Source organism: Tenrec ecaudatus, chromosome X, assembly GCF_050624435.1.
Source record: "Tenrec ecaudatus isolate mTenEca1 chromosome X, mTenEca1.hap1, whole genome shotgun sequence".
Taxonomy (NCBI): domain Eukaryota; kingdom Metazoa; phylum Chordata; class Mammalia; order Afrosoricida; family Tenrecidae; genus Tenrec; species Tenrec ecaudatus.
In genome coordinates, this window is record NC_134548.1 from 117,287,106 (window position 1) to 117,312,149 (window position 25,044).

Consider the following 25,044-nt stretch of genomic DNA (forward strand, 5'->3'; position numbering starts at 1 on the left):
ACAAAAGTGGCTGGTGACTTTGAACTGTATACCTTGGGATTAGCACCCCACTAATGCACCATCAGGGTTTCCTATATATTCATTACACTATGTGATGATTACAGTACCAAAGTCAAAATTGAGTCAGGTTGTTGGATCACTCTTCAGGAGGCCATGTGGCCTCATCTTCCTTCCCCCTTTGGGTTACAAGAAGAGGCAGGGAGTCATTCTACAATCAGTGTTATTAAACGCATTTGCTATTTAGGGTCAAGTGCTTACTCTAAATGATGCTTTCCTTTAGCCATTACGGCGTTACTTGCATGTACAAGAAGAAAATAAACAGGACTTCTTGAGGCAGCCAAGCAGCATCGTGATCTCCTGAGATGTTAGATGCACGGAGAAAGTTGTTCTCTGGACTTGTCTGGGCAAGAAGCAATACTCACATTTAAATATTACCTTCCCAAAAGATCACAGGCTCATGTTACTTGGTATACTACTGCGTGTTCCTCCCTTTGTCAAAACTTGGAGGTAATTACCTAGAAGAGGGAGGAAATTATTTGTGGAAGCCTCTTGTCTTCATCTTCTCTTACATGCAGAAAATGAGACAAGGAGCTATCCTCTCCCCCCCCCCCCCCAACCACCAAATCCCCATCCCTTTTGCTGAGGAAAGTTTGGAAAGGAAAGACAATTAAATGGGCCAATCTGTAGCAGTCTGGGGGGTGGGGATGGGGGTGGTGACAGCAAGGGTCATGGAGGTCTCGGTCATGGTAAAAGTCACACACTCTCTTGCTGCCATCGATTCTGACTCATAGCAACTGTATCAGACAGGGCAGAATAAGGCTGCAACTTTTTACAGGAGTAGACTGCCTCTTTCTCCTGTGGAGCAGCTGGTGGTTTCGAACTGCTGACCTATAGTCAGCAGCTTAATCCACTGCTCCTCCAGGGATGGGGGGCCAGGAATGCTAATCACCTCACGTGTCCAAGCTGGGCCTCTTCCCCTGGTGAGGATAAGCCTTACTTCTCCAAGGCCTGCTTGGAGGACTCACTGAAGAAGGTGCCGAAGTTTGATTTGTAAACTACGGGGCAAAATATTGTGACTCCGGCTATGCTATTGCAGCCAAAGGCTGCCTCCTTTTCCACTCTCCCACCGAACGTTGAAGCACCTTGATAGAGTGCAATACAGAGGTTTTCCCTTTGAAATCTAGCCCATTACATCTAGTGTGGCTTTGGATGGAGTCCACATATAACAGGCCATTCACTCCGTAGCATTAAATCAAACAAATTAACAAATCAGTTACCTTCTTGGTTCGGAAATTGAGAGTTGGACAGTGGTCGACCCTCCTCTCTTGTGACTGCCCTTGCGAGTGACCTGGGTCTGCTGCGGCCAATAGCCCCTCTCCTCTTAGAGCAACAGAATGTCAGTCCAGTCTCTGTGTCTGGGGCAGCTGCAAACAGAATCACTACAGTGAGCCCAGGCCCGCAGGCCCAGGACCCAAAGGAAACGGACCGAAGAGGAGCCCTTACTTTGTACCCTGGATCAGAGGTATTGTAAGGAATGTTTTCAGATAGCAAAAGGGAGACAAAGAAGGCTTAAACTTTGTGGCGTGTCTCAAGAGGTTTCCCAGGTGGTCCTCAATGTGGTAGTGTATTTATTATCTCACTGAGCTCTGGCGGCAGCTTTGCCATGTGGAATTAGGCTCAGCACTATGCCTGGAACACAGTTAAAGGAACCGCATGATGATAACTGCTGGTAATAGCAACATGGATAGCACAAAGGCCTGAAATAACGTGTCCAAAGCCACAGAGATGGTAAATGGGAAAGGCTGGGTTTGAGCCTAGGGCTTGCTGATCCCCCAAACTTGGGATTTTTCTGCTACACCACGTTACAGAAAGAGGGGGTAGGTGGAGAGAGTTTGAGATTTTCCAAGCACTTGTCAAAGCCGCCTCCACAACTGACCACTTGACACCTGCCGATATCTAAGCACATCAGCACTCTCCCTCTCTCTCCTCCTGCAGGTGTACAAAGTACTCGCCATCATGGCCCAACTGTACTACAAAAAGGTCAACTACTCACCGTACCGGGACCGCATCCCTCTGCAGATCGTGAGGGCAGAGACAGAGCTCTCTGCAGAGGAGAAGGCCTTTCTCAGTGCTGTGGAGAAGGGGGACTATGCCTCAGTGAAGCAGGCCCTACAGGAGGCTGAAATCTACTACAATGTCAACATCAACTGCATGGACCCTCTGGGTCGGAGCGCCCTCCTCATCGCTATTGAGAACGAGAACTTGGAGATCATGGAACTGCTGCTGAACCACAGCGTGTACGTGGGTGATGCACTGCTCTACGCCATCCGCAAGGAAGTGGTCGGCGCTGTGGAGTTGCTGCTTAGCTACAGGCGGCCCAGTGGAGAGAAGCAGGTAAGAAAACCCCTGGAGGCTGAGAAATAGCCAGGGACAACAGGGTCACCAGCTATGAAACTAAGGCTGGATATAAAAGGCCTCATCCCAGCCACCCTCTGTCCTGAGACACTGCATGCGGGATCTCAAGTGTATTCATAGAGTTACCCAGCCTGGTCCTTGAGGAGTTTAGCATAGTTTTGCTTTTTCATTATTAAGATTTGCCCATCTACAAATGATCATTTGTCGTGCCAACGTGTGCTCTCCGTTTTCATAGCATCCAGACTCCTTCCAAACTTCCTGGTGTTTTTGTTCTCAGTTTCCACCTTCCTGCAATGCAACCTCCATGTGTGTCAGAGTACAACTGCCCAATATGATATTCAAGCCTGTGCCTTTTCAGTAATGAATTACCAGGAGGTCTGTTTTCAGAGGCATTTCTGGGTGCGTTTGAAACTGCCAACTCTGGGGTGCATAGTCCACAGTGCTTACCATTTGCTCCACCCAAGTACTCCTCTACTCTCTGCTTTTTGTCTTCATTTTCTTCCTGTATTCATGGGTTACCATGCAGAAGATACCAAACATAGATCTGAGCATTCCACTCCAAAATGTTTTTTTTTTTTTTGCCTCGTTAATTCTCCTGACTTCCTGGGTCTCTCCGTTTTCATTCCTCCCTCTCCCGTGCTGTGCTTCTCCTCCCTCCAGTATCTTTCCCATCCTTTCTTTCCTCACTAAGGCGGTTCTCATCACTCTGCATCTGATTCTTGTTTTAACTCTCTTAGACCATAAGTTATCCCCATCATTACCTGGAACTGATGGGCTTTGCAGATTGCCCTTTTCCACACTTGATCTCCTGAATCAGGAACTCTGGGAAGTATGCCTTGACCAACCCTCTATTGGATTTTCATGTCTATTCAAAGTTAAGAACCACAGTTCGAGAACCATAGAAAAATCTTCTAACTGTACTCTTTGTCTCTAGCCTCTTCCCTTCTTTCACGGCATCCTGAACAATGATGCTAGTTTATCCTACCTAAAGAATCATAATGATCCTGTCCTCTCCACCCATCCTTTCACTAAATGCAATGGATCCTTATTAGATATGAAACTAAGCCATGCAGCCTAATAATCTCCTACATATAATGATCTTCCCCATTCTTGTCTTCCACCCCTCAAGACAACCAGGTCTCTTCACTGTCTATTCTTTATGAGCAAAGTAATGGACATGGAGTAGGGAGGGAAAGAAAATACTGAATCAACAGGAATGGACTACTTCAACACTTTACACCTCCTCCTCCTCAAAACATCCACTGTCATCAAGTCACTTTCAACTTATATCTGCCCTACAGGACAGCAGGTTTGAACCACTGACTTTTTGGTTGCCATCAAGTGCTTTAACCACTGCACCACAAGGGTTCTTTAATACATGCACAAATGGAGAAATAATACAAAATAAAATAAGAATTGCAAAGCACTTTGAAAATACTGACAAGAGAAGCATTTAACCTAAAAGTTCACAGGATATGGCCAAAGCTGGATTTGAAAGACAACCATAGCTTTCGATCCTTCTCTAAGTAACACAAGGGAGTCATAATAAGTTAAGTGATGAGTCACAGACAATGAATTGGAATTGATAGAGCAGAAAGTTAGATACTAGATTAGCAGTTCCTTGGTACAAGACCTGAATCACTCAGGCCCTTCCCCATCAGCATCTAACAGATCCCAGGAGAAGAAATCTTGTCTCTCTTGTTCACTGCTATCCAAGCCTGAGAACCATCACAGACACCCAATAAGTATTTATTTAATAAATGAATAAAATGTTAATGGCATATGCTAGACATATTGCAGGACTTAACTCATTTAATCTTCCCAGCATATCGGTTATTGATGTTAGTGGGTCAATTGTAACTTGGTGACCTTAGATGTGCAGAGTAAAACAGTGGCATGGGGTGTTCAAGACTGTGACCCTTTGGGAATAGATCACCAAGCTGGTCTTCTAAGGCACCTTTAGATGAGTACGAACCACCAATCTTTCTCCTAGTAGTTGAGTGCTTTACTATTTGTGCCACCCAGAGGCATGTGTTAGATAGACACTATTACCACCATTCCCATTTTACCAATGAGATTAAGCAAGTCACAGGATGATGGAAGTTAATTGTTTACCATATGTACTTGAATATAAGCCAACCTGAATATCAACCAAGGCATTCAATTTTACCACAAAAACTGCATATAAAATGTGCTAAAAAACATCTTATACACGAGTATATACAGTACTACCCCTGTTAGGAAATAACAAAACCATGATTCAAACCCAGGTGGTCTATGTCCTTAAACAACCCCTTAACCACTAGGCTATACGGCTAACCTCCTGTACAAGTGTTAGGATTTCCAGCACAGGAGTTCAGAGACAAGACAGAGCAGTGGAGGGTGGGATTTCTCCCCAGAAAGGATGAGCCTAGAGGACATGGGTACATAGCATCACAGATGTGAGCATGTTTCATCCCTGCTTGCTCCATGTCACCATTCCTATCAAATGGCTGTGTTGGCTCCATTTCCCTCTGAGCACCGTTAAGTGCCTACACAATTTAAGGTGCTAATCTGACTTAATGCTTTCCTTACTACCTTACTCCCTCATGACCTTGGCTAACTCGGAAGTCTTACAGCCTCTGCCTTTCACTTAGCACCCATCACTTACCACTTTGACTGTTGGTTAGCTTTACCTGTGTAAATGCCTTGTCTCTGTAACTGGAGTGTTTCTTGAATCCTCAAAAAATCGGACAAATTCATGCCCTTCACTGAATCCCAGTGACCCTCCCTGAGGCTTTCTGGGAGTTTAACAGTTTGCGAGAGTAGAAAGCCCAGACTTTCTCCCTCAGAGCTGCTGGTAGTTTTTGAACTGCTGACCAAACAGATCACAGCCTAATGAGTAACTACTGCACCATCAGGGCACCTTGTTTTTTTAATAATCAAGCGTTCATCTAATACCTGACTGCTTCCACCTTTCCCTCATCGGTACCTAAACCAGAGCCAAGTCTATAATGGGTGATATATAGCTACCTACTGATTTAGACAGAGGATGAAAGTGTCCCTGTCAGAAAAAAACACATGGATAGTTGGCTGCACAGGACTTTGTGGACCTTCATGTTCAATCCCATGCAGTGAATTCCCAGGTTATAAACTTTCAATTTACAGGCAACTCCTACTTCCCTTTAATCTTATGTAACTAACTAACCTTGTCCTCACTCTGAAATGATTGAACCAAAAAATCCTTAATTCTTCATCACAATCACCTTCACTTGCTACATGGGCAACTTTTAAAGGACTTAAAAGGCTTTGAGGCTTTCACTGTTGGGTAAGCATTATACTGCTAACCACAAGGTTAGCAGTTCAAACTCAGCAGCCACTTATTGGAGAAAAATGAGACTGTCTGTTACCATAAAGACTTACAATCTCATTTGTTGATCTTGTTAGGTGCTGTTGCATCAGTTCTAACTCAAGTGACCCTTCTGTCCAAAAGAACAAAACACGGTCCCATGGAGCACTTCTGTCCAAAAGAACAAAACACAGTCCCATGGTCCACTTTGAACCCATTGTTGTCAGCCACTGTGTCAATCCACTTAACCAATGATTTTCTTCTTTTCCACTTCCCTTCAACTTTACCAAACAGGACATTCTTTTCCAGGACCTGGTCCCCACCCTGAGAGCCTAGTGGTAACAGGTTGGGCTGGTAGCCACAAGGTCAGCAATTTGAAAGCTTTCTACTCCCATAAAGTGTTGCAGGCTCAGAAACCCACAGGGGCAGTTGTACCCTGTCCTATAAGGTCACCATGAGTGGGAAGCAACTGATTTTATTTGTTTGGTTAGTCTCACCTGATCACACGGAGAAGGTAAAAGTATGTACGACGAAGTCTGGCCACATTCACTTCCAATAAGCTCATGTGCATGCGTGCCTGCATTCTGGACACACTTGTTCTCATTTACTTAGAAAGTGATAGACACCTGGACAGACTGCGCTCATATCCTGCTGACTGCCGGAAGTTTCACAAGTAGTTTAAGACAGAGGAGATCACAGAGGAGGTACAAGGAAGAGGTCTAGCAATAGCAGCCCTATCTGTTTTTAAAGGAGGCCACATCCTCATGTGGTGGTCCCGTTTCCCCCCATTACTTCTCCAGTGCTCTGACAAACCCTGGGGTGCTGTCTGCCAAGGAAAAATGCACCAACAACAGTTCCACTAGAGTGCAATCTATAGGATGGATTCTGGAGAAAGGTGTAGCTTAACTCCCAGGGATGGACCGCTTGTGGTGCAATGTCCAGCATGTGGCAGGAACCTGGGTGAAGCTATTGGGGCTGGCAGGCTTTACCAGATGGACCCTTGCAGCCGCACTGCCAACATAAGACCTCCTCCGTCCATGCATGAGCTCTGGTGGCATAGTGGGTTCTTCATGGTAGGGGTTGTTGAGATCACCGGAAGTCGAGCAGTTTGAACTCGTCAGCCACTCCGTGGGAGAAGCAAAAACTCCCAGCCTCTGCAAACCCTTGGGGCAGTTCCACTCTATCCCATCAGGTTGCTATGGGTCAGAATCAACATGATGGCAGGGAGCTTTGAGTTTTTCCTATACACAGACAGCCACCGTAGATACAAACCTGCAGAGTCATCAGCGGACTTCTCACCCCTTCCTCCTCTCCTCCCCAGCCCCCGCCCCCAGCCCCTGCTAAATCCCATTTTCTGCCATTGCCCTGACAATCGCTGTGATAAGTCATACATCAGTAACTATAACAACAGGCTTCCACGGTGCTGGGACCGTGCCTTTCTGGGAGACAAAAACAAGATTTTGTTTACCTGGGAGAAATCAAGGACGTGAGCAAACAGGAGCCTCCTGATAGAGCCCGGAGCCAGCTGGGCAGGCCACGCTCAGGCACTGCTCGCAAAGGCAGAATCCAAACAGTCGTCCATGTTCTCAGAGGCCCTGCCAATCTCACCTGGGCTCTGGGTTTAGCTGACGCCCAACAATCCTGAGTGGGTAGAGCCTTACCTCTCCTGACTTGTATTGTGGAGTTTATTCCCAAGCCAGCACATGGCCCTAGATGTTCTTCTTCCTCCTCTTGCCTATCAACCCTCTCATAAAGACCTGCATTTTTACTTTTATTTTTCCAACCTTTTTAGTTTGAATTAGGTGGAGGTTTGCTATCAAATCATCATGTTTGTATCCAACAACTTAACAAATCTCCCAACAGCTTGCCCTGTTTGCTACCCCTGCCCCATTCCCCTCTTTCTCCCTCTGCTAGACATTATCTTTCTCTCAAGGGTAACACCTGTCTACCCTCTAGCCTCTTGCTTCCTCCTCCCTCTGCTCCTCTCCCACTCTTGGTCACCATTCAACTCGGCATCTGTTGGTATGAAACCCTTTTCTTGAATTTGTTGTTCTTGTTGTGGTTGTAACAGTGGTCTCATACGCTATTTGTTGTTTTGTGATGGACATCATTCAGCGTAATGTCCTCCAAATCCATCCATGTCGTGTAGTGAGGTGCTTCACAATCTCGACATTGTTCTTTCACGATGCCTCGCTTTGATTCCATTGTGTGTAGGTAACCAAGGTTTCCTTATCCGTTCTTCCCCAGATGGTTGTTTTCATCTTATTATTGTCGCGAATAATCCTGCCACACGCATGACTACATATCTATTTGCTCGTGCTCTGCTCCTGACTTCTGTTCCCCTTATATACCAATGAGCACGATTGTTGGCCCTGATGGTATTTCTACCCCCGAGTGTCTGGGAAGTGCCACATCACTTTCCACAGTGTTTGGTCCTTCTTTACAGTCCCACCAGCAGTGTCTGCGGGTTCCAATTTCTCTGTACCCTCTCCAGCATTGGTTATTTAACTGTGATCAATGTGAGGGTGGGCTTAGTATTCTCATCATTTTGATTTGCATCTCTCTGATGGCTAATGGTCCAAGCTTTTCTTCATGTGTGTTGCCTGCTGGAATGTCTTCATTGGTGAACTACCTGTTCATGTCCTCTACCTTTATTTTAATTGGGTTATTCATCTTTTTCATGTTGAGATGTTGACTTTTTCTATAGATTTTGAGAGATTAGTTCCTTGTCGACTATGACATTGTCGCATGCAAAAAAGATTTTCCAAATCTGTAGGTTATCCTCTCAATCTTTCAGTGCAATATTTTGATGCATATATTTCTTTGTTTTAGGAGGGCCCAGTCATCTATTCTGAGACTTGAGTTTTTAATAAGCATAACATTTTAAGTAAAAATGATTATGCTTTATCAAAGATAAAATTTTCTATACAAGATTGAAAATGGAAGAATATGTGTGTGTGCTCTTGTGCGCATGGGTGTATTATTCTCTGGGTTTTATGGTGCTTCAGAAAGCAAATCTGCTAAGCAGTGTCTGCTTCTTAACCACTACAGCGTATAACCTTGCGGTAGATTTGGTGATCTAAAGGATTGTTGACACTCATATTCTTAGGATTCAGCATTTTGGGCCTTCTTGTTAGGTGCCATCAAGTCAGTTGCAACCCTTAGTGACCCGATGCACAACAGAATGAAACACTGCCTACGGTACAGCTCTGCTGGAACCCATTGTTGCAGCCACCGTGTCACTCCATCTTGTTGAAGGAATTCCTCTTTATCACTGCCTCTCTACTTTACCAAGCATGATGCCCATCTCCAGGGACTGAGCTCTCCTGACTACATGTCCAAAGTAAGTCATGTGAAGTCTTGCCATCCTTGCCTCTAAGGAGCACTCTGGAGCACTATGGGCCATACTCCTTCCAAGACAGACTTGTTTGTCCTTTTAGTAGTCCATGGTACTATCAATATTCTTCTCTAGCACCACAATTAAAACACACTGATTCTTAGTTTTTTTTTAGACTACAGACAATCTAATGCTAGCTCTTTCCTTTCTATCAAGCTTGCCCCTTTTGGAGCAATGACTTTGGGAGACACTAGAGGAGAGCATAGTACGGAGCCCTGGGGGCATCGTGGTTACTCATTGGGCTGCCAACTGTGAGACCAGGTCTCTAAGGAACAAGAGTAGCTGACCATCAACTGGTGAGGGTTCCATTGTCACTCCGCTCTGTGGGAGAAAGACAAGGACTTCTACACCCATAGTTATAGTCTGGAAAACTCGCAAGGACAATTCTACTCTGCCCTGAAGGATCGTTATTGGTTGGAATCAACTCGATGGCAGTGGGTTTGTTTATTGTGTGGGTGGGTTGGATTTTGAGAGAGAGGAGCATTATCAGCAAAGAGAGCAAGTCGAGCTATACACCAAAGAGATTTGTATTTCCATGCACTCAAAACCAGCGCAAAACTAAGTGTTATGCATGTAGAGAGCAAGTCAAAATGCAGACCCCTAAGTCTCGCTACATACCTACAAAATCGAAATCTTGGGTTTTAAGCTTGGAATCAGCCTTTTGCTTTATTTATTTCTTCCTATGTTCAATCAGAATTTTAACAAGCCCACCCCCACCTAGATAAGAGGTCTCGGGAGAAATACTGGTCTGGGCAAGTGGCTTTCAAGCCTTTTCAACAGCAGAGCTTCCCTTTAAAAGAAATCCTGTCCACATGCTAATCATACACTTCTAAATGCAGATGGAAGCCCAAAGCCCTACTTGTCACCCCCTACACACACACACATATTCCTGTGCCCACTTGGTCTCGAAGGAACAAGAGTAGCTGACAATCAACTGGTGAGAGTGGCATAGCCAGATTCTGAGTTTGCCGTGCTAGCCAGCCTGTAGTTGTCAAGGTGACCTTGGGCAAGTCATAAATTTATTCTCAAGTTCCACTTCTTCATCTGCAAAATGAAGTTAAAAATAATCTTTCCCGTGCTTATTCCAGAAGCCTATTATACGGAAGAAAATCACATGAAGGTATGTCAAAGTCTTCGGAAGAGGAGAAATGCTTTTAAACACACCACACAGAAGTGATGACTATTATTTTCAGCTCGAGTGCTGCCAGTTTGACTTCGCATGTCATATTGTGTGGGAGAGGCTAGCTAGCAAGTGGCACTCATCCCAAAGCACCTTCAGTACAGGGACCGAGAATGGCTGATGAGTGGGCTGGCTTGGTTCAGTTTAGCTCCTGTCTGGCCCCGAAATAAAAGGCTTCCCTTCTACTGTCCGGCAGTCTGCGAGGCCCCAAGGTCACCCCTCCTTTTCTACCAGAGGCTAAGGACTTGAGCACCTGACGGTAGAACTGCTGGCCTCTGCATCAACTTGGAGCCACCCAAGTAATTTTCCTTCTTGGTCACTTGCGTCAATGCAAGCAGGCGGAAAGAGGCTAAGCCAACCTTCTCCCCATGGCCCGCACTTCTGTGCTCTACGGTGATTACTCATTTGTCTGTGGCAGATGTCTCCAAATTAATATTGGTCTCACAGATGAGCTACAGAGATTAAACCTCAACAACACTGAAGAGTGTGTGTATTGAGAGTGTGGAAAACCAGCAACAACACACTCCTCTTCCCACTGTGCCCAGGGCCTCTGGGTGAGATGGTCCAGGAAGGAGGGAGTTGGGGAGGACACACTGTGTGGTCATGTAAAGGTGACTAGAATATTGAATGCTGACCTAAAGAGGCTACCTTACCCATCTCAAACACTCAGTATGAGAACAGAAAGGAAAGAATTACAAAATCTACCTTGATATTTGTGGACAGCCTGCAGTAATAGAAGAAACATGGGGTTGGGTATCCACCAATATTAGGCCGGTTTCCTAGAAAATCGCTTCCTTGCACCACACATGCATCTTTTAGTCAGTAAATGGGAATGACCATAGAATAAGAAGAACTTAATGAAAGACTATATCAATATCTCTTTAAAAATGTCTGCCACTTAGTAAACAAACAAAGCGCGGTCAAGTTGATTCAGACGTGTGGCACTCAAGTGTGCCTAGTAGAAATGGGCTCCAAATGACGTTGAATGGCGGATCGTCAAAAGTAGATCACCATACCTTTCTTCGCAGGCACCTGAGGGTAGACTGGAACTTCCAACCTTGTAGTTATCAACTAAGTGTACTAATCACTACCCCACCCGGGGAAGACAACAGGTACTAAATTGTTGATAAATCGTAGCTATTGGCTGATGGGAAGGAGCTCTGGTGGCATGATGGTTACACATTGAGCCGCTAACTGCAAATTTGGCAGTTCAAAACTACCAGTTGTTCTCAGAAAAAATGAGACTTTCTACTGCCATGAAGACTTAAGGTCTCAGAAATCCACTAGGGCAGTTCTACCTTGTTCTATGGGTGTATCTGAGTGGGAATCAACTTGATGACAGTGTTTGGGTTTGGGTTTGAGTCTCTGGTGTCATAGTGTGTTATGCATTTAGCTGGTAACCGTGAAGTCAGTCCTGAAAAGGCCCCAGCTATTCCTTTGGAGAAACGTGAAGCTGTCTACTCCCATAAAGCTTTAAAGTCTCTGATGCCCACACACAGTTCTGCTCTGTCCTATCGGGTCGATGTGTATTGAGAATCAATTTGTCAGCAGTGAGCTTGGTTTTGGTTTTGGTTCTGTCTGAGTACAAGTTTAAGCCAGATTGATATCATCTGCTAGCTAATGCCGTATCACAACACCCCAAACCCCACTGCCATCAAGTCAGGTCAGACTCATGGTGGCCCTATTCTTCAGGGCACAATTGTCCCTGTGAATTTCTGCTTCTATACCTTATTTAAAAAATAAGGTATACGCTTCACGAATTTGCATGTCATCCTTGCGCAGGAGCCATGCTAATCTTCTCTGTATCATTCAAATTTTAGTATATGTGCTGCCAAAGCAAGCACCTTTTTAAAGATCATTTTATTGGAGGCTCTTATAGCAATCCATATAGTTAAGTATCAATCATATTTGTACATATGTTATCATCATTGTTTTCAAAACATTTACGTTCGATTTGAGCCCTTGATAGGAGCTACTCTTTTTTCCCTCCCTCCCCACTCCTACCCTTGTGAACCCTTGATAACTTATAAATTATTATTATTTTAATATCTTATAGCCACTGCTGTCTACCTTTCCCCCATGGTTTCTGTTGTTTGTTCCCCTGGGAGGTGGGTGTTATGTGCTGAAAATTGTGATCGGTTCCTCCTTCCTCCCCTTCTCTCTCCACCTTCCCCCTACCTATCTGGTATCTCTACTCGCATTCTTGCTCCTGGATTCCATGTGTCATGAGCCCTTATATCTGATCCATACCTGTGCACATGCTCTGGTCTAGCTGGCAGTGAAAGGAAGAACTGGGGTCATGATAATGGGAGGTGAGGAAGCCTCAAGGGACCAGAGGAATATTGTGTGTTTCATTGGTGCTTTACTGTGTCCTGGTTCACTCCTCCCTTCCTTGTGACCCTTGTGTGAGGGGATGTCCTATTGTCTACAGATGGGCTTTGGGTCTCTGCTCCAACCCCCCTTGCTGTCAACAGTATGGTTTGTTTTTGTTTGTTTGCTTTTCGATCTTCTGATGCATGATACCTGATCCTATTGACAACTCATGATCACACATGATCTTCCACGTGGGCTTGTTGCTTCTCTGCAAGATGGCCGCTTGTTTGCCTTCAAAACTTTAAGTCCCCAAACGTTATATCTTTTGAAATCTGGAAAACATCAGCTTTCTTCACCATATTTGCTTATTTTGTCCTTAGCCACCATGCCAGGAGGGTATATATCACTGCCACTATAACTTTTTATGGGAGTAGAAAACCCCATCTTTCACTCTCTGAGTGACTGTTGATTTCAAACTGTGGATCTTTCAAGCTACAGACCCAATACTTCAGTCAGCAGCCCTACTTGTAACCACTACGCCACCACGGCTGTTTATTGTCATATATTCATTCAAAAAATGTATTGAGCACCGACTCTCACACAGTAGTTCAGAGTGGGTAACCTTAAGAAGGCTATTTATTCTGTTGAGTATCAGGTTCCTTTTCTATTTAATAAGGTTATCATAGGTCATGAAAATTAAGTTATCTGAATATTTAAAACACTTGACAAAATCTGTGGCATATAGCATTTAATATATGATATACCTGGATTCTTATCATTCATACAAAAGAAGTAGTCATATATTATTAACTCCTTGAACTATACAAGAATTGATCTTTACCTCTATAATAAACTGAGTAACAGCTTTACTTCTATGATTTACTTCGACTCCCATTCAAAAATCAATGTTCTAGGCCAGTGTTTCCCAAAATGGAAATTAGCGCCCCTTGTGGGGCCCTGGAACTGTCCAGAAAGGTGGGAAAAGCAGATAACCTATAGCTTATGCTAACTTATGGGCGCTTACACAGAAGATTGTAATTGCCGGGGCTGAATCTTTTTTTCTGGAAAGGGGGCAACAGGCCAAATTAAATTTGAAAACCTGTATTCTAAGCCGAAACAATGAGTTGTGTCAATAAAGTCATGACCATGAATTGGTCTGTATACATTTGGAGAAAAAAGGGGGGGGGGAAGACCACTCAGCATCATTTTGGCCAGCCCTGTGCACTAAGTTCCCTGCTCACCTGTGTCTGCGCTGACTTAGGTAGACAGGAGTTGTCGTGTTTGGAGATCGTGTGATTTTAATGGTCTTGCCCAAGGCCATTCACCTAGGCCTGTACTGACACAAAGAGCTCCTATCATGAAATCCCCTCTTTCCACCCCACCCTGCCGCTGAGAAATTATCAAAGGGTTAGTGTTTTTAACAAAACTGAAAATAAATAATGCAGCTACAAAAAATGTCTAGTTAGAACAACTCATGGATGACAGGAATGCAGAGGATAATTCATTCTATTCACATTTCTAAATATTTTTTACTACTAATCGTATGCCCCACAAAATAATTGAGAGATACAGTGAATGCCCCCAAGAAGTTTCTAGGCATGTTGGAGGACTAGATAGGGACTTTCCACCCCAACCACCCTTCTTCATAAGTGTGGCCTTTGCTTTGCCAAGGGTGACAAAAGACTTACAAATTATGGAACACTTGATCCCTAAAAATACACACAATATTCTACACAATTTCAATACCATTATTACACATAACAATATTGACTTGAAAACATAACAAATATGTAAGCTTGGTCTCAAATAGGTCCAGGGTACTGGCTGCCCAACCCTAAACAAGGAAGCAAGCATGAACAAATTTCGAAAGGAATTCTTTAAATGACAACCCCTAATGTTTTGTAGCCATGACCTCCATCCCTTCAGGGACACTGCAAACTCAGGATTCCACTCCTGAGCCTCAGGCTTGCTGATTTTCCATAGGCTTGCCCCACATGCATTTGTACTGAGGAAGTATCCTGTTCTCTGCACCTGGGCAAGTCAGTCCCTGTGCGTAACATCACCCCCTTCCCCCTCATTTAGGCTGTACAGTAACTTATCTATTGAGAAGCCATTTGGTCTTTTCACCCAGAGCCTTCATCAGATTACACTCTTAGAGATTTAGCAGCTTATTGCCCTTATTGTAAACACCTTCCCATCTCTCCTCTCAGCTGTCCTATCTCAGTCACAACACTGCCCTATATCACATGCCAACAATAAACATGGGACAAAAAATTGGTGTTAATGTAATCCAAAATGTGTGATATGCAAGAAACAAGAAAATCTGGAGGGGTTGGTGAGGGACCAGAACGCTCATATACTGCTGGTGCATCTGCAAATATGTGCAACCATGATGGACAGCAAGATAGCGCTAACCAACACTTCTGGAAATAAAAATCCTATACAAGCCAGCAATGTATCAGGTGGGTGTATACAATAAAGTAGTAAGAGACATAGATGAACAGACAGATGCCCACTCCCCATCCCCATGTTAATCACAGCACTGTTTCCAATAGCACAGAATTGCAATCAGCCCCCAAGGCCCATCAGTAGAATAGGTAAAGAAACTTTAGTACATACATATAGTGGAATACTATCCATGGCTAAAAAGAAAAAAATGATGAAACTATGTAGCACTTCAGGACATGAATGGAGCTGGAGAACATGCTGAGTGAAGTTAGTCAATCACCAAAGGGTGTAAAAAGTGTAATGTGGACAATAAAGGAGCCCACTCTGAGAACTAGCAAAAAGAGAAGTTTCACAAAGGAATTAAATGAGCAACACCATGGGGAGGATGGGGACTTGCTCGCCCTAATTATGCAAGTAAAGGTATTGTGCTTGTGGCTTTTTGTTACCCTTGTAAATTTGCCTTCATGGAGGCAGGCCCTAGATGCTGAGCTCAGACTCAAGACACTGCGCCAGGTGGCCCCTGAGGCTGATTATAAACAGTACTTCTTGTGTTCTGGTGACTCTCTGCCTTTTTGTCTTAGTAAGGGGAAAGATTCTCTGATTACACTGATTTTGAGACGGGTCCTTGGTGAACAGTAGGAGCCCTGATGGTGTAGTGGTTACACGTTGGTCTGCAATCCTAAAGGTCGGCAGTTCGAAACCACTACCAGCTCCGATGGACAAAGATGGGGTTTTCCAATCCTGTAAAGAGTTACAGTCTCAGAAACACTCACAAGGGAAGTCCTACCCTGTCCTCTAGGCAGGAGTTGGCACTGACTCAATGGCAGTGATTTGAGTTTGGTTTTGGTGAATAGGCACCAACGTCCTAACTAGTTGCTAGCAAACAGTCAAAGCAGAGAGTTCTGGAATGCAGAAAAGGGAGAGGTTGAACTCATTGCTTCCCTCAGTGCTGGTTAGACAGGTCTTCCATTAGCAAAATGTTGTGAGATGCTTGCCACGTTCCCCAGGGCTCTAGTTCTCTAGCTGATACGCCCTCCTTCATCTTCCCAGGACCCATATTACCCCTATAGGTTCATCTAGGCTCAATACCAGTGTCCTGGTTTTGTTTCATTGGCTGATGCATTTGGCTTATGTACTTCGCTTGCCTGCTTATGGCCCTCTTCGCTGACCATGGTCTCTTGACTCCCTTCTTTCAGATCCCCATCTTTTGCTCATCTCATTGCCATTGGCGGTCCCCAGGCTACTGCCACTTCTCTTTGTAGTTGTATATCTCTAATGAGATCCATAAAGTAGGTTACAAACCTTGGCTTATCTAGACACAACTCAAACATTTAAAATTCATGGTTTAATAATACTGAAAATAACCATAGTAGTAGCACATGTTTACTGAGCATTTCCTATGTTTTGGGCACCATTATAAGAACATGGCATGTTTGCATGGTTGATGTTGCAACCACCAGGTAAAGAAGGCTGCTATGATTGTTTATTTTGATGAATGGGGGTATCATCAAGGCACTTAGACTGGAGGACACAGCTCGAGGTCAAAAATCAGACTTTGATCTATTTACAGGTTTTTCTTTTTTAAAATTTTGATTTTTTTCTTTTTTTCCGTTTTCTTTTAATTAACGTATTCTTTTCTGGGTTATTGGTTTTCTTTTCTGTTGTCATCATTGTGATCCCTTTTGTCACCTTGTCTTGCTATACCTTGCTATACCTTGTTTTCGTGCATATTATTATATTATTATTATCATATTATTATATCTAGATATGATGGGCTGGATGAAAAGTCTGGAGGAGAAAACAATGAGAACAGTGATTCTTGAGGGACATGGGAGAGGAGGAGGCAGGGGAAAGGAGGTGGTGTTAACCAACCCAGGGACAAGGGAGCAACAAGTGATCCAAAATTAGTGGCAAGGAGGGTGTGAGAGGCCTGGTAGGGGATCAGCAAGGACAATGTAACCAAGAGAAATTACTGAAACCCAAATGAAGGCTGAGCTTGATAGTGAGACAAGAGGAAAGTAAAAAGAAATAGAGGAAAGAGTTAGGAGACAAAGGGCATTGATAGAGGTCTACATGCAGGCATGTACATATGTAAATATATTTATATAGGATGGTGGGGAAATAGATCTATGTGCATATATTTATAGGTTTAGTATTAAGGCAGCAGATGGGCATAGAACCTCTAATCAAGTACTTAATGCAAGAACACTTTGTTCTATCAAATTGGCATTCCATGATGCACACCTTCCTGACATGATCGCTGAAGACAAATGTGTGCATAAGCAAATGTGGTGAAGAAAGTTTATGGTGCCTAGCTATCAAAAGATATAGCATCTGGGGTCTTAAAGGCTTGCTGATAAATAAGCAGCCATCTAGCTCAGAAGCAATAAAGCCCACATGGAAGAAGCACACCAGCCTGTGTGACCACGAGGTGTAGAAGGAAATAAGTATCAGGCATCAAAGATTAAAAAGTCATATCAGTGGGTGCCCACCTTCCTGATATGATCACTGAAGACAAATGTGTGCACAAGCAAATATGGTGAATAAATCTTATGGTGCCCAGCTACCAAAAGATACAGTGTCTGGAGTCTTAAAAGCTTGAAGATAAAAAAGTGGCCATGTAGCCCACAAGCAACAAAACCCACATGGAAGAAGCACACCAACCTGTGTGACCACGTGGTGTCAAAGGTATCAGGTATCAGGCATCAAAGAACAAAAATCATATCATTGTAAATGAGGGTGAGTGCAGAGTGGAGACCCAAAGTCCATCTGTAGGCAACTAGACACCCCCTTACAGAAAGGTCATGGGGAGGAGATGAGCCAGTTAGGGTGAAGTATAGCAATGATGAAACATACAACTTTCCTCTAGTTCCTAAATGCTTCCTCCCCCTGCCCCCCCACCCCACTATCATCACAATTCTACCTTTCTACCTTACAAATCTGGCTAGATCAGAGGATGTACATTGGTACAGATAGGAACTGGAAGCACAGGAAATTGAGAACAGATGATCCCTTCAGGACCAGTGGTGAAAGTGGCGATACTGAAGCATGAAGGGAAGGTGGAGGAGAAAGGGGGAACCGATTACAAGGATCTACATATAACCTTCTTTCTCGGGACAGACAACAGAAAAGTGAATGAAGGGAAGTATCTGTGTAAGATATGACAAAATGATAATAATTTATAAATTATCAAGGGTTCACGAGGGAGGGGGAGCGATGGGGAAAATGAGGAGCTGATATCAAAGGCTCAAGTAGAAAGCAAATGTTTTGAGAATGATGATGGAAACAAATGTACAAATGTGCTTGACACAATTGATGTTATGTATGGCTTGTGATAAGAGTTGTACGAGCCCCAATAAAATGATTTTTTAAATTAACAATATGATCAATGGAGAAAAAAAATAACTTACCTAAGTTTATGCAGCTAGCTACTAAGTCCAGGATCTAAGATTCAAACACAGGCAGTTTAATAGCAGGGTTTGTGCTCGGGACCCCAGTGCTAACCTAATTTTACCCTCTAAATCCTCTCATCGTGGGTGTCCCTTTAGGTGTTAATATCTTTCCATTCGTCTTAGTGTAAGAAACCTTGAACTTCTCATCTCCAATCTCCACATCTCTCACCACAGTCATTTGCATATCAACTGCTTCGGAATGATTTCATTCAGACAAGGAGGCAAATATATAAACAATTAATGGCAATATTCTATAGCTGTGAGAGACAAAGGTGAAGTGCTCTGTGTGAACATAGGCATCTGCTCATGTCACTCAAAAGATCGCAGCTGCTCTCCCTAGTTGCTGTAAAGTCAAGTTCCACATATAGGCATAGAATGAATATTTGGTGAAAGACATCATAGCTCCTTCTCCACCTACTCCAAAATATTGCCAATAAATGCAGCCCAACAGACAAGGTCAACAGACAAGGCAGAGGAAATAAAGGGGCTTCTTGTCCCATTAACCAGAAGTCAGAGAGCCACATTAACAAGAGGCATTCTGGATCCAAGAGTCTACTGATAAAAGCCAAACACTCTTGTTGCCTCTGGCAAGATTAAGTGACAGCACCCCCTCCCCCAATCCAGTAGCAGTTCTTGGTTCTAAGAAGTGCATCCATTGGCTCTCTGAAGTCTTTGGTAGAAGAGATTTAGCAGGAACTTGAACAAAGGAAAAGCTCTTGTTTCACAGGGCTGCCCAACAGTGAATTTGAGAGATCTGGGAAACAGAGAATTTAAAAAATCACCGAGAGAGCATTCCAAAGAGCATCACATCAGGTCCTCTGATGACAGATTGCTTCTGTATATGCCATCTTTGACCCTTCCCCCAGAAAAGTGTGATGGGTACACCAACTACCCTGACTGCCCTGAAGGTTAGAATGGAATGTCTAGATCAATGGTTCTCAACCTTCTTAATGCCATGGCCCTTTAATATTGTTCCTCATGTTGTGCCCCCCTCCCCCCAACCATAAAATTACGTTCGTTGCTACTTCATCACTGTTATTTTGCTACTGTTATAAATCAGGCGACCCCTGTGAAAAGGTCATTTGACCCCTTAAGCAGTCACGCCACAGGTTGAGAACCTCTGGTCTAGATCATCCTCAACTCTTCAGAGCCAACGCAGAGTGCTTCACTGTTTGCAGCCCTCATCATCTCCATCTTCCACCTCAGAATCATGAATAGACCTTTGGAGCTAGAGATAACTACAGGGAGCCTCCAGTCCATCCCTTTGTCTCCAAATCGATCTTTTACTCGGACTCCCAGGCAGACAATATCTCACCCACCACCTTCCACAGTGCCTACACGGAGAAGGCTGAAATCCCCACAGACAACCAGAGATAAGAAGAGTTTGGACATTTTCTACCTAACCAAAATGAAGATGTGTCAGGATTACTCAAGCAATATTTTCCCTCTGTTGATCTTAACTTCTCAGCTCTCAAACTGAAGTGTAAAATTATCCAAGCAACAAGATCTGAGGTCACCACCACTTTACTCAACATTCAATTTGTAAATTGGGAGTTTTTTTGTTAGAAAATTAATATATGTTTACTCTAACAACTGTAAACAGTATAGAAAAAAACATGAAGGAAATTGGTCCATTGCCTTTCTCTGAAACAATTCCTCAGAAATAATCATGGTGAACCCTGTAGACATAGCCCTCTCAATACATTCTGTGTATTTTCAAATACACACACACACACTTAAATATACATACAGACTTTCCTTTTTCACAAATGTTCTGCACCTTGAATCTCTTCCTTAACAATACATTATGGACACCTTTCCCTGTAAGAATATGGCAATGTTCTTTGGGAGAAAGATGAGGCTCTCTACTCCGGTAAAGAGCTACAGTCTGCTGAAACCCACAGGGGTAGTTTTACCCTGTCCTCCAGGATTGTTATGGGTCAGCATCGACTCGATGGTGGTGAGTTTGGTTTGCGTTTGGGTATGTTTTGGATTACATTGTATAAATAAACCACATTTATTTAACGACTCCTTTATTCAAAAGTAGGAGCTCTGGTAAGGCAGCTACTAAACCCAAGGTTTCTTTTGTTCATGTTTTAATGCCCAGTACCTGAGCCGACTTCTGGGATATGGCAAATGCTCCATAAGTATCTTTTCTTTTTTTTTATTGAAAGAATGAATGAATCAGCTCAAAACTGGAAATACTGCTGGGGAAATTTGTTGTCAGATTCTCTATGTTTGTACAGCCCACCTTGAGCTTCTGCATGGCTTCTCCAGCAGGGCTTTAAGTTGGTTTGAATAGCCTTTTGGAAAGGGAGTGTAAGCCTGGACACTGGCAAGAAGTGTCAACTCACCAGGAGAGACAGCTCAGTGGGACACATTTCAGGAGTATTTCTTCCCTCATTAGCATTAAAACAGGCTTCACATATTTCTGGTGGCCGTAACTGCATACATCATGATGTGCTGCCAATACAATGGCCAAAAATGAATTACTGGGCCACTTATAAAACAGAATTCAATCCTGGTTGATAGGGAAAGGAGAATAATAAGCCACTTCTTCATTGAACCTATGCTTCCCATGTGGGCACCATTCCATTCCAGGCAAGTTCTTTGCATGCAGTGCCTTCAACAAGCCAAGACTCATGTACTGTGGATGCGCATATATTTGCCTTCTATCACCTTTGGCGAGGGGAAAACAAATCAAGGAAATAGTCCCTTCGTTTCTCTCTCTGCCTTGACACCTACTCTCGTTGTTCAAATATTACACACATTCCTCATTTAACTATTCTCTTACTACCCCACATTTTGCATTGCTGACAATAGTAAAACATTCACTCTCTAGCTTGTGCGTTCATGACACAGCTGACAACAACAAAGGCAGAGTTGTGTAGCAACAGCTGTGCAACTGTGGTGGTAGAGGTTCTGTGTCTACTTGGCTAATCCCGGATTCTCAAGTGGTCTGGCAGTTACGTGTGATGTCATTTGTCAGTCGGGTAATGATATAGTCATCTGCCATTGTGTTATCTCTGTTTGCATAATCATGCTTTTTGCATAATGCCCTGGTCTTCGGAAAGTACCCATCTGTCTAGACAAGGAGTGGAGGAATGGCTGCATTTCCTGCTATAGCAGCACTTGTTGATTTGCCCCACACTTGCCTGAAACATCTAAAACTCAAAGCCCATGGCATTTCCATTCTGATGATAACGAGCGCCCTAACGGTGGCGTTATCATATGATACATGTCTCTGCCTCCTTTTATGTGTATCTGTGGTTAACAGACCCTACCATTATCACAGCTGATCTCCATCCACAACGACGTTTCCAGATCACTGCCCTTGTACATCTATACCTGAGTCCTTGCCTTGTTGTTATGTCACCAAGACCCTGCCTTACACTACCATTCGATAATTCTTAGTGGGGGAGATATTATCTGGAGACACTTTTTTATCATGACGCTTGAGGGAAAGGGATATGCTGCTGGCATCTAAGAGGTAGAGGCCAGGAATACTGCTCTATGTCCTTCAATGTATAGGACAGTCCCCTACAAAAAAATTAAGGATCATTTGGCTTAAAATGTCAAAAGCACCAAGAGTGATAAACCTTTGACCAGTTCCAATAATTGAATCCCTCAGACAGCCTGGCCAGTACTTTTCTGCATATTGCTCTCAACAAACTTAGAGCCATCAAGTTTATTCCAAGTTGCAGAATATCAACCACTTGCCTCTTGAGACAATGTTCCACACACCTAGGAGATACCTCTCTCTTAGACACTACCAATATGTCTTGACTGCTTCTGAAGATCATTCCACCTGATCATCTTGAGTCCATATTGTTGACAACCCAAGCTCTGGATCCAAACCAGCTAGATTCAAGTCCTAGCTTCTGTGTTTACTAGCCGAACAACCTTAGAGAAGTTATTCTCTGCGATTCCGTTTCCTCATCTATAAAATACACATAATGGTTGTTCCTACCTCATAAATGGAGTGCATGTCAACTACTTAGTAAAATGTCTAGCATGATTTTAAGTATATGATAAATATTAGTGATTTACTATTACTAAGATTTTGCTGGATTGTTTCAGAAGGTCTCTCTTGTTCAGTGATGATCAATATCCTAGAGTATCATTGGTCAATAGAACTTTTTTGCAGTGGTGAAAATGTCCTCTATGCTGTCCTTTATAATATTTAATTTTTCATTTGTATTTTTTGATATTGTTCTATTTTAATTAACTTATATTTAAATAGTCAATATGGCCAGTATCTAATGTAATGGATAGCAAAGTACCCATTCAAAATAAAATTCCCATAACCCCCCCCCCCCCTGGGAAAGACAGGAGTTGTCCTACACTCTTTCCTTCCAAGCATCGAGAATCATGGTCCTAGTTGACTGTCCTGATAGGAGTGTGTGCAATCTTCGGGTGCGTTTGGGTAGAAGTGAAGATTCCTGTGACTACTTCTGGCTAGTGCTTCATCTCTCAGCTCCAGTCAGCCCACTGACAGATGAGCTTCACAACGTAGAACACCGTGTTTTTACAACTGCAATCATTTTATGTCCTAGGTACATTTGACCATGTCTGGAGATACTTGTGGCTGTCCAAAATGGAAAAGTGGTGCTATTGGCCTCTACTGAGCAGAGACCAGGGATGTTACTAATGCACAGAACAGACAAAAATTGCCCAGCCCCAATATCAGTAATGCTGAGGGTGACAAATTATCCTACAGAGATCCTTAAGTAATCTCAAAATTTTTATGAGCATCAAATGTTCTAGGAAACTTTCAAAAGCTGCAGGTCTCTAACTTCCTTGGAGAATTTGGTAAATTGTTGGCCTGTTTATACTACCTACCCACCCACTGAAAAAACACAAACAGAGTTTGTTGTAGTGGTTAGCTGCTATTGAGTAGGTTCAACTCACGGTGACAGTCGAACAAAATGTTGCCCAATTCTACCAAAGAAGACCATTGTGAGCCACAAGCTTTCGTTCCAGAAGTCAATCACCAGGTTTTTGTTCCTAGTCCATCTTAATCTGGAAAGTCCAGTGAAACGTGTTCAGTGTTATTGGTATACACAACCTTCCAATGACAGGGGTCTAGGCATGAGAGGCATTGTCACGGAATCTAACCTGTTACTGGGTAAAGAGGGTGAGATTCTACCAGTAAACCCAAACAGCCTCATTGCTCCCAGTTTATTCAAGTTACCAGAAAGGAAATGTTCGTTTTCCAACTCAAAAACTCACTGCCTTAGAGAAAATCCTGACTCACAGTGACCCCATAGGGCAGGGTAGAACTGCCTCTATGGGTTGCCCAGACATTAACTGTTTATAGGAGTAGAAAGCCTCCTCTTTCCCCAAGGAGTGGCTGATGGAATCGAACTGCAAAATAGGTGGCTAGCAAAGCAGCAATTCCTTCCATCAGGAAAAATGCAGTCTGAGAAGCTTTCAAATTATATGGATTACAGAGACGAACTGAGTCTAATTCATTGCTTGCTAATGTATCAGATAGAAGAGAGCTTAAGAATCTCATCAGAGATTTAGAAAAATTGGTCCATTATGATTTCCATGGTGTATAATAAACAGTGGCACGGTGAGTGAGAGAGGTTGGTGATGTTCTAAGGAAGGTTTGGATAGAGATAAGTCTTCAGCCTCTTAAATCATGAAGAAATGTTGATGGAAGCCTGAGATAATGAGATACTTTGAAACTGACAGCATGAATGAGATTCCTATTCTCCTCCAAGTGTCTCTCAGTCTCTAACAAAACAGGACTCTAGGCTGACTCACCCAGGAGGCTGAGCTACTAGGTTTGTTTAGTTCTCCTGAATTGTCTATGCTGACACATAAATAGAAGTTCTCTGGTTTGATCTTGAGGGAGAACATTGAAAAGTGACCATATTCATCCCATGTATCCAACTGCATAACTCAGATCATAAACACATTTTTCTTTTCCTTACTCTGAACTTGGGGAATCTCTGAACTCTCTTTCATCATCACCCGCTACTTTCTTCTGGACTTTGCCCAGCCACATACCACAAGCATCCACAGAACAACTCTACCCAGGCTAGCAGAGCCAAGACCATCCTGCAGATTCCTCACCACTAGCTGGAGACTTGAAAGATGAAAGATAATTGCCTACCTTCTAATGTTTTTTGGCTAAAAAAATCAATGCTGGCCACATGAAAATGAACTCCAAATAACTGCACCCTTACCCCCATTATACCCCCATTTAAAGTAGCTGCTACCAGGTGAACCAGGGCCAACAAGACAAGCCGCCTCATAGGCTCCCTATACAGGGTTTAAAGGAAGAAACCTGAAGCAAGGCCATTTAGGCAGTTCTGACTCCTCTCTAGTGTATACATGATTAACATATGGGAGCAGCCAGTCTCATCATTCTCCCTGGGATCAGCTGGTGGGTTTGAACCATCAACCTTGCAGCTAGCAGTCCAATGCCTAAAACTGACAACCCCATGCTCTTGGGTAAGCAATGACATGCTAAAGACAAGGTCACTGCTTCCAATGGGTC

The 25,044-nt window shown here is 43.4% G+C and overlaps 1 protein-coding gene and 1 non-coding gene across 2 annotated transcripts in view; one reads left to right on the forward strand and one right to left on the reverse strand.

The window, feature by feature from the left end:
* The first annotated feature begins 2,016 nt into the window (after positions 1–2,016).
* Positions 2,017–25,044, forward strand: part of TRPC5 (transient receptor potential cation channel subfamily C member 5) — a 146,760-nt gene continuing 123,732 nt past the window's right edge. The window contains exon 1 of the mRNA XM_075538842.1: positions 2,017–2,394. Coding sequence (XP_075394957.1) covers positions 2,017–2,394 — 378 coding nt within the window. The remainder of the gene's footprint in view (positions 2,395–25,044) is intronic.
* Positions 12,058–12,164, reverse strand: LOC142435211 (U6 spliceosomal RNA). Its single transcript, XR_012781315.1, has one exon. It is a non-coding gene; the product is annotated as a U6 spliceosomal RNA (small nuclear RNA).